This window comes from Diachasma alloeum, unplaced genomic scaffold (genome assembly GCF_001412515.2).
Source record: "Diachasma alloeum isolate Michigan unplaced genomic scaffold, Dall2.0 Dall_scaffold_00178, whole genome shotgun sequence".
NCBI lineage: Eukaryota > Metazoa > Arthropoda > Insecta > Hymenoptera > Braconidae > Diachasma > Diachasma alloeum.
Window position 1 is genome coordinate 1,929,310 of NW_021680344.1, and position 9,591 is coordinate 1,938,900.

A 9,591-nucleotide genomic window follows, 5' to 3' on the forward strand; every position below is an offset into this window, starting at 1 on the left:
GTCTGCATAATTGAGCATATTTTGATTGAAGCATGACTCTATTGCATGAATGCATTTTATTCGACCCTGCTCTTTTTTTTCGTTCAATGGTTTCACGCAGCTGTCTACATCTTTCCCCTTTCTTTCAGCAGACGCAATAATAGGCTTGAGATATCAGGGGAAGAATAAAAGAATTATTATGTAGGGGAAACCGTGGCAAAGCGAGGTAGCTAAGACAAAGAGGCGGGTGTCAGAGCTTCTATCATACTTATATTGCTTTTTAGCAATGACTATTCATATTCTAAAATTATGAACTCGCGTCTCCAACGTATTACAGTTGGGGCTCCAATGGGGTAGTATCCAAGAACTTTAAAATAATTATGAATGATGTTTCTTCGGTTTTCACCTTCGAATATCCAAAAAAGACAGAAAAACTCTGAAATCGATAGGGAAGGTCCCGACTAATCGATTTTTCAATTTGGGGCGCGATAGGATACGCATAAGAGAATTCTTTTTCTTCAATTTCATGTCCATCAACAGAAGAGTCCATTGTAACGATTTTCTATACATTTTTTAAAGTTTTCATCATTCGTCAAACTAATTTTGTTTTTCAAATATCACGATAACGAGCAGCCCCACTTGTCACCGAGATAATTGGAGGAACAGATGACATTATAGATTTTTTCCTAAAAAGCCATTTTGTTTCCTTAATTTCATTTTTTTTCTAGAAATTAAAATTTCCGAATTCATTTATTTATTAGATTTGTCTTATTTATCTCAAATTCACGAAATGAAATCTTGATACTTCTAATTGATTATTTTTATTCTCTTGCTTCAGTAGCAAAGTGACGTTTATATCAGTAAACAGAGAGTATGCGCAGCAAGTGGGATTCCATTCTTCTCATTTTTTATTTTTTCCGTCGTTATCGACCGTCGGGGGATGGGTTTAGCAAATTTATTAATCAATATAATTTACGTTGCAAAACTTACTGCAAATCGTTGACGACTAGCGTCAGTCAAGTCGCCTATTCTTTTAATTCTGTCTTCGTGAGCTTCTATGAAAGTACGGTTGATATCTGCAAGACTGCTTCGGTAGCTTGAGACAGAATTTCGAGTTCCGGTGATGAGGCTATCTATCCAATCTGCATCAGCCTTCCATTTAGATTGATTATTGAAACAACGACAATGAAAAAGCACATGACAATGAAAATTTGTGACCAAAATAAATGAAAAATACACTTACACGGCTCATGCAGACAACTGCGAAGGCAGCAAGAAGTGCGTAGAATCCCATTTCTGGGTTGATAATGATATTTTCAATGATTTTTCGGCATTTTTATATGCAAATTATCATCCCCTCTGTGCTTCGCATAAGGCACAAACTCGAGGCGTGTGGCGTATATGGCGTACTACCATAAAAACACTTCTAGGAGTGCAAGCACACCAATAACCAATATTGATATTGAACAATTGTCACCTTGGACTTTTTTATCACAAACCTTGAAATTGAATATGATATTTATTTTCGCTTGATATTCACCAGCTGTCAAATCCTCAAAGGGTTCATCTCCTTTTAATTCACAAATAATTTTTATCCAATTTTCATTTTATTTCATCTGTGCGTCGCAGCATACTATCTAATTCGTAGCTAGAGTTTCCAATGATGTGTGCTTCGGTCTGATTAACCAGAAAAAAAGGCTTGGTGAATCGAAAAACATTGATAGTTCGGTCTTTCGAAATTTGATGAAGATAAAGAGGAAGTAAACAAGAAGCAGCGAAGTGGAAATGATGACAATTCTTCAAGGATATTGGGAACAGATAGTGACTATTTTCCTTACTGAAAGAGTCACAACATATGATACTCTGGCACCTCAGAATTTTATATTTGAGTATTGACGATATTTACTCACGGAAAAACCTAAACATAAATTACGTTTTGCTAAGCGTAATTTATGGTTTGCTAAACTTAATTTATGCTCACTATCAATATGATGTCTGGTGGTTTTTTTCCTGCATGAAAATTGCAATTTAGGCTTCGTAAAGGCGTATTTTAGGGTCAAAATAATAATGTAAATTACGCCCAGTATACTAGCAATTGACTGATTTGTCAGTAACAAAATATTGGAATATTTCAAGTCAATTCGTTGTTTTCAAAAATTCCAAAATGTTTTACTTCAAATTTCTGGAGTAATTTTCTCATTGTTTTGACACGTGATGGAATCGTGGTCTCTTCAAATGGTAGTACATTAATTCTATTAGTTCTTGGATCCGATGAACAAGAAGGAAGAATAACGCATAAATTTACAAATATTGACACTGTCATTATCATTTGTGATCGATAGGTAAGCAAGGTCGTTCGTTTGAAATTTCATCAAGATAATGACGACGGAAATAAAAAAAGCACTGAATTAGAAACAATGTAAATTTGTCGAAGCTGTTAGAATGAAGCAATCTCAATTTGTTTCAATGGAAGAGCGGCGAAATATAGTGCTTTAGTAGGTTGATAGAAAAAATAAGTTCTACTAACTCCGTCAAATCAATCAGAGGGATTATCAATAACTCCGGCGGAATAGGATTGCGAGAGGATAATTTGATCGTTCTTTTTGGATTTCTAGGGATGGAAATGTCCATCTGCATTCGGCATCGATCTTTTAGATTTCTACTTTGAAAGCGCAGCAGTGTAGATTCCCGAGAAGATTATAAATCATTATCGCGATTCATTGGCTAAACGGGGAAGTTCAATTGATTTCGCAGTAGTTCCACTAAGCAGCTTAGAGCAATTGTACAATCAGTTGGAGATAGATTTTATTATAATATGAATCATCGGAAATGCTTACGTAGACAGCATAAATTTTCAGAGGATTATATCGAATAGTGGTTCATGAACCAGCGATAGGTGAATTTTTGCCGCATTAATCTATTATTTCGTCAGGAATACGAATATTGAAGGGATAAAAGTTTCCGAAGTTTTTGGGAGTTTCGGTTGAACCTCATTCTTTTTGTAGAAAAACTGGTCGAGAATGTTTGGGAGTAAAACCTGTTTCTAAATTTTCGAAGCTTTGTTTTCGAAAAATATTTGGTCGGGCGGCGTTCACGGGAATGGATCAAAACGAGGTTCATCAAGAAGGAACAGCCATTATTGATCGAACTCTTTTCAATAGAATGTAGTCGAGATATTCGAGATATTCGATGTCAAGTGGACCAACCGTTGACTCTTCCGCTTTGGAAATTAAGGAAGATTTATTCAACGATGGTGCGGCATAATTAATAATGGGTTTTCAGGTGGGAAGAATAAATAAGTCGTAAACACTTTTATTATTCACACAAGGAAAAGGTTTTATTGTATTGTAAAAGTTCCACACTCAATGAAGTCTGTCGAACAAGTGAGGACGTGAGGAGCCAAGCTTCCAACTGCGCAGGCGCAACAGTTTGTGGCGCTGTACCGAACTAAAAGTATAATGGTCGGTAAAGAAGAACAGGACAGACGACTTATTATCTGACACTCCCTCCGTCTGGCCTCAGTTCTCTCGAGTAACATTATATTTACTTTGTTGACAGTCTTCCATAGCCACAGCCTTCTCGTCATTCTCCTCAATTTTTCTCCTTTTATTTTCTTCGTAAATTAAGCAAAAGAAATGATCATTAATTTACATATTATTATTCATAATTCGGTCGGTTAAGTCTTTGTGCAAGCTGAATGCCAGCGGTTTGATAAATATATCGGCAATTTGATCTTTTGATCTGACCTATCAGACTATTATAAGCCCTAGTTTAACGCACTCTTTTATGTGATGAGCCTTGACCTCGATGACATGTCTCAATCTATTCCCTCCGCTCGTCTCTGAATTAATTGTTGCCGCCTTATTGTCACACCATAGTGACATGGGGAAAGGAGGATTAATCAAGATTAATTTCAAAGAGTTATAGATTGATAACATCTACTGGCTTGCTTCACTCATTGCAACATATTCAGCTTGACAAGTGGATAATGCCACGTAGGACTGTTTGTGTGTTCTCCACATTATCGCATCTCCGAATAGTTTTATTACAAAACCACACGTGGTCAATGAATCTTTACAGTCCGTAACACTCGCATCTGAGTAACCCTGAATATCATCTGCCGCACTGGTGTACGTCAAACTTAATGAGGTAGTACCTCTCAGATATCTCAGAACTCTTTTCACCATGATCCAATCATCCTCTGTTGGATTCACTTGATGTCTACTCAAGACATTGACTGCGTATGAGATATCTGGTCTCGTAGCACCAGCCAGGTATAAGAGACTGCCTACAGCTTCTCGATATGGAATGTTCTCTTTTGTCTCGGTTGATTTAAAATTACTCTCATCAACGTCAGTCTCTCTCATTTTACGTTTGTGATAGGGGACTTGATTATTCTCCATAGGAGTTCTCTGAGGATTTGAATTTTCGAAACCAAATCTAATGAGTATCTTCTGAATGTATTTTTCTTGACTCAACTTAATTATTCGATTTTCTCTATCTCGTTCAATTGAAATGCTCAGAAACTCTTTAGGCTGTCCTAAGATCTTCATTTCAAACTCGGAGCTCAACTTGGACTTGACTTTGTTCATTTTCGCCACATCATTGCTCGCTACCAAGATGTCATAGACGTAAAGAAGCAAGATCAGGAATCTCTCTTCTTCTCGCCAAGTAAATAAGCATGGTTCTAGATCAGAGTTCTCCAATCCCATGCTCAAAGCTACTCCGGTAAACCTCATGTTCCACCATTTAGGACTAATCCGTAGCCCATAAAGGGCACGTTCAAGTTTGCAAACTTGGTTTCTCTTAACTTCATCGGTATGTGGGGTTCCATCTGGAATCTCCATGAAAATCTCCTCATCTAACACTATTCAGAAAGGCTGTTTTTACATCCAACTGACACATCTCTAAGTCATACTTATTTATAATAACTATGACTGCTCTGACTAGAAGTAATCTCGAGATTGGAACATAAGTCTCCCAGAGCTCATAGACATTTTTGTACCTAACCTTTCCATCTGCCTCGAGTTTTTGCTTGAATACCCATTTAGAATCAATGATATTCAATCTCTGTCCATTACTTATTTTGATTGGCCTTCTAAGTAACTTCCGGACCTTATTTTTCTCCATTGAATTTAACTCTTCATTTATGGCGTTTTGCCATGACTCTCTATCTACACTTTGCATTGCCTCGTTATCATTTATTGAATCAGAGGTGATAATCGACAACAGTGCATGAATAACTTCATCGTTTGATTTCCCTCCATCTAACTCAATTTCCCTATCAAGAGAACAAGTAAGGAGAACACTAGCTTTCCAACTTTCATCTATATGTAGATCGGAAAAACTAGAATTTTTTTTTTAATCGTTATTTTACATCGCTTCGACCCGGTTAGGGTATACTGGGATGATGATCAAGACTTTAAGTAGTTAGATCGCACCGATCTATCCGGCCGGAATTTGAACTCGGAACCTTTCGCATATGAGGCAACGAACTTACCCACTGCGCCAAGCCACCGGGCTAACTAGAATCTTTGTTCTTCTGTTCAGTTCGCTCTTCACACTGTCACCTTTAGAATAATTAATTATCGGAGTCCCTTTCTTGGGTCTACCTTTCTTTCTCTTAATCTCTCCCTCCGATTTTGACAAGTTTTGGTTCTCATTCTTATTCTCGTCAAACTGAACAAACCATTTTCTCCTATCAACTTCTTCATCTACCTGTGGAAAATCTTTGATCTCATTTTTTTGATACTTTTCTCCATAAACTATCTTTTCATCAAACCTCACGTGTCTGCTTTCATACTATTTACCTTCTTCAGGTTTCAACAATAAATATCCCGAAGGAGTGTAACCAACAAGAATTGTGCGTGTTCCCACTGCACGAAACTTTGGACCTGTCTTTCTCTGTATTTTAATGAAAGCCATACAGGTAAACCGCTTTATTTGGCTGATGTCGAAGCTATGATTTGGTGCGAATTTCTCTAATGGGGTTATCATATCGTTCGACTTGTGAGGGGTACGGTTATACACTGTAATGTGGTATTTCGTTTTTTTCCTCGACCGTTCAGCAGTTATGGATTTCCAGACGGGAAGTCACTTTATTGGGGAGGCGAGAGTCGAAATTAATTTTTGTTGGAACTTTTTATGGATTTATTTCGTTTTGTATCGCTTTTAATTCCATCACCGTTCACCGGACTACATCGTGGGATGGAGCCGGATCAACGTGGGAGTTTGCTAGTCTTTCTAATCGGGTCCCCGAAGTCCAGAGGAGTTTTGGATCCTCGGACTGATCTTTCGATGGTCCCGCGCAGAAGCTAGCCTCGCTCGAGGGATGAGTGGCGGCGCCAGCTCACCGAGGCTGTAAATGGAGGGCTCAGCTGACGATCTAGAAAATATCGGAGGATGCCTGGACCAGCGTTGGACGTCCAAGACAAAATGCATCCAACGATGAAATAATTATTTATAAGTCTAATAAATTATTGGGGAGGTTTTAACTCCCGATTGAAGATTGTCTCATATTTCGAGTGGACATGATTTGACTTTGTTGACTATAGCTTTGGTTGGGTCCGATTTTGGGGATCAGCCAAAGCCAAGTTGTCACATTCAGCCAATGGGAGCCTCGGACGCCTGTTAGAGCGTTGTCGCGTGGGTTAATCGGGCGAGGAACAGACACTTCTCGTCTGGACATCGTAGTGGCCGCTGTACCAAGTTTGTCAGTTATCTCAAAGTTAATTAAATCTCTAAGAGCAAATTATTTCGGGACCCGAGAGTCGTCAGAGGACTGCTTTGCCGCTCCTGCGGATCTTTTGAGAGTTGCTGATTGACGATTATTCTTCTTATCGGTGAGCGGTGGTTCTATAAAATGAACAGTGTTAATTTGCGTGTCTCACGAGGTGTGAAATAGCCTTTTGTTTAACGGACGCTTGGTCCGTGGCGTTGATGCCATTAGAGTTTCCCATGATTTTTTTGGCTGGGCTTCACTTCTCGTTCGACAGAGGAATATATTTCTCAGGGTCCAAATCAATTTTTCTTTACTCTCGGATATCGCTCATTTATTATCGATTTAGTTAATTAACCTTGATTGAATTCGGTGATTTTTGACTGCATTGTTGTAATTTATTCAACTTTCGTTTCGCCATCGCCGTGGATTATTATCGATTATCCGGCGGTTTGGAATCTCGAGGTCATTTGTGTTATTTCCTCGAGATTATTATTTTTGTCTCTCGGTCAAGGTTTGGCCGATTTAATATCGCTCTTACCTTCGACCTAGATAATAATTCATTTGGAAATTCAACGTGGATATTGAAAGTGGGATTGTAGCGCATTTTCGGCGCTCGAGTTTTAGTTCCAGCCCGCTGATCTTTTATCAGTTGCTGGTTCCGTTGTTATTATTCTCTCGAGGCAGTTCCCCTCAAACCCACGTGGAGTTGGTTCCCCCGGTCGCCCCTTCGGTGGACGCGCTGAGCGCTCGGGGTAATAATAGTTCCCTACCCTGCGAATATTTGACTTCTAGTAAATTAAATGATTATTTTATGTCCTGACTATCTTTTGACTTTTTCTGACCGTAACTATGGATCTTGGTGAGAAGAAGAGTTTATTTATAAGAATTTTGATTTCGCTGAAAAAAAGAAAAATGTTATGTGATGCGATTTTTACAGAGAATCTATGAATGAATGAATCATTCATGAATGCCATGAATGTCATCAAAGTCTTTGTAAAAAGTGTCCAGGTGTCAACCCTTTGAAACAAAGGCTAGTTTCAATCATGAACGATAATGATATAGAAGAAGTGAAATACAAACTCTGGGTACAGACTCCTCGAGCAAAACTAGAAGAATCCCTCATAGAGTCGACTGAATTTGTGGATGAGTTCTGTGCAAAGCTGAAAATCCTATTGCCTCATGCATTTTTGACTAAGAAACAATCAAATTTCCTGAACAATCTGAGGGAATCTCTAGATAAGAATGAATTTCTTATTATTTGTGATTTTGCCGAGAATTACTCTTTTCTGATGCAAAATGCAATAGGAGGATTCCATTGGAATAACGACTCAGCCTCATTGTATACTGTGGTTATTTACTACAAGTCAAATGATGTTGTCAAGCATAGAAGTTTAGTAATGGTATCGGATTGTATGATGCACGATGCGATTGCAGTACATGTTTACATTCGAATTATTAATGAATTTGTGAGAACCATTTCTGATAAGCCCAGTAAGTTCTACTACTACTCCGATGGCGCTCCGTCGCAATATAAGAACTTCAAATACATCACCAATCTCTACTACGACTTGAAAGATTACGGAGTACCCGTTGAGCACCATTATTTTGAGACTTCGTACGCGAAAAGCGCGTGTGATGGACTAGGCGGAACCGTTAAAAGTACGGTTGCCCGAGCAAGTCTTCAAATGCAAGCAGAGCAGCAAATCACGACCCCGGAACAAATCGCTGATTGGTGCCAAGCATCAGGACGTTTACCTAATATCACAGTAAAATACTCTCCCAAGAACGAATATGAAGATGCTAAGATTTTACTCCAGGATCGCTTGGGCAATATCAAGACCATACCTGGGACAAAAAAATTTCGATGTATCACCCCACAAAGTGACGGTATTATTCATACTAAAACTTTCTCGGATGCAAAGGTTTTTGAAGTTTTCAGGATTGACAAGTCCACGAATGGTACAAATTCGAAGCGGAAAAGGAATAAGAGGCAATATATTCGTAATCTTCATACTATCGACTTCATTGTTGACGAAAAAATAAATTTTTTCACAATTTCATTGTAAAATTCAGGTTTCAAACCCGATTAACCACTCGCGCCGGCTTAAAATCATTGTTATAGATACTAAAATATACTCGAATTTAAAAAAAAAATGGCATACTGAATGAATTATCAATTTTTTACTTTCTACAAGGCAATATCTTCTGCAGCTGCGGTAATTGCAGGTGCAACAGTAGCTTCCGCAGCTGCCATGGTGGTAGATGCAACAATAGCTTCCGTAGTTGCGGTAATTGCAGGTGCAACAGTATCTTCCAGAGCTACAGTGGTGGTAGGTGCTGCAGTAGGTTCAGGTGCTGCGGTAATTGCAGGTGGAGCAGTAGCATTCGGAGCTGCAGTGGTAGTAGGTGCTGCAGTAGGTGCCGGTGCTGCGGTAATTGCAGATGCAGCAGAAGCTTCCGGACCTGCAGTGGTGGTAGGTGCTGCAGTAGGTTCTGCGGTAATTGCAGGTGCAGCAGTAGCATCCGCAGCTGTAGTGGTGGTAGGTGCTGCAGTAGGTTCAAGTGCTGCGGTAATTGCAGGTGCAGCAGTAGCTTCCGGAGCTGCCATGGTGGTAGATGCAACAGTAGCTTGCGGAGCTGCGGTGGTGCTAGGTGCTGCAGTAGGTTCTGATGCTATGGTAATGGCAGGTGCAGCAGTACCTTCCGGAGCTACGGTGGTGGTAGGTGCAGTAGGTTCCGGTGCTGCGGTAATTGCAGGTGCAGCAGTAGCATCCGGAGCTGCCATGGTAGTAGATGCAACAATATCTTCCGGAGCTGCGGTAATTGCAGGTGCAACAGTAGCTTCCGCAGCTGCCATGGTGGTAGATGCAACAATAGCTTCCGTAGTTGCG

General features: G+C 39.5%; 1 protein-coding gene across 1 annotated transcript in view; it reads right to left on the minus strand.

The window, feature by feature from the left end:
* Positions 1-8,888: 8,888 nt before the first annotated feature.
* LOC114841264 (mucin-19-like) overlaps positions 8,889-9,591 on the minus strand; it is a 9,184-nt gene continuing 8,481 nt past the window's right edge. The window contains exon 5 of the mRNA XM_029126171.1: positions 8,889-9,577. Coding sequence (XP_028982004.1) covers positions 8,889-9,577 — 689 coding nt within the window. The remainder of the gene's footprint in view (positions 9,578-9,591) is intronic.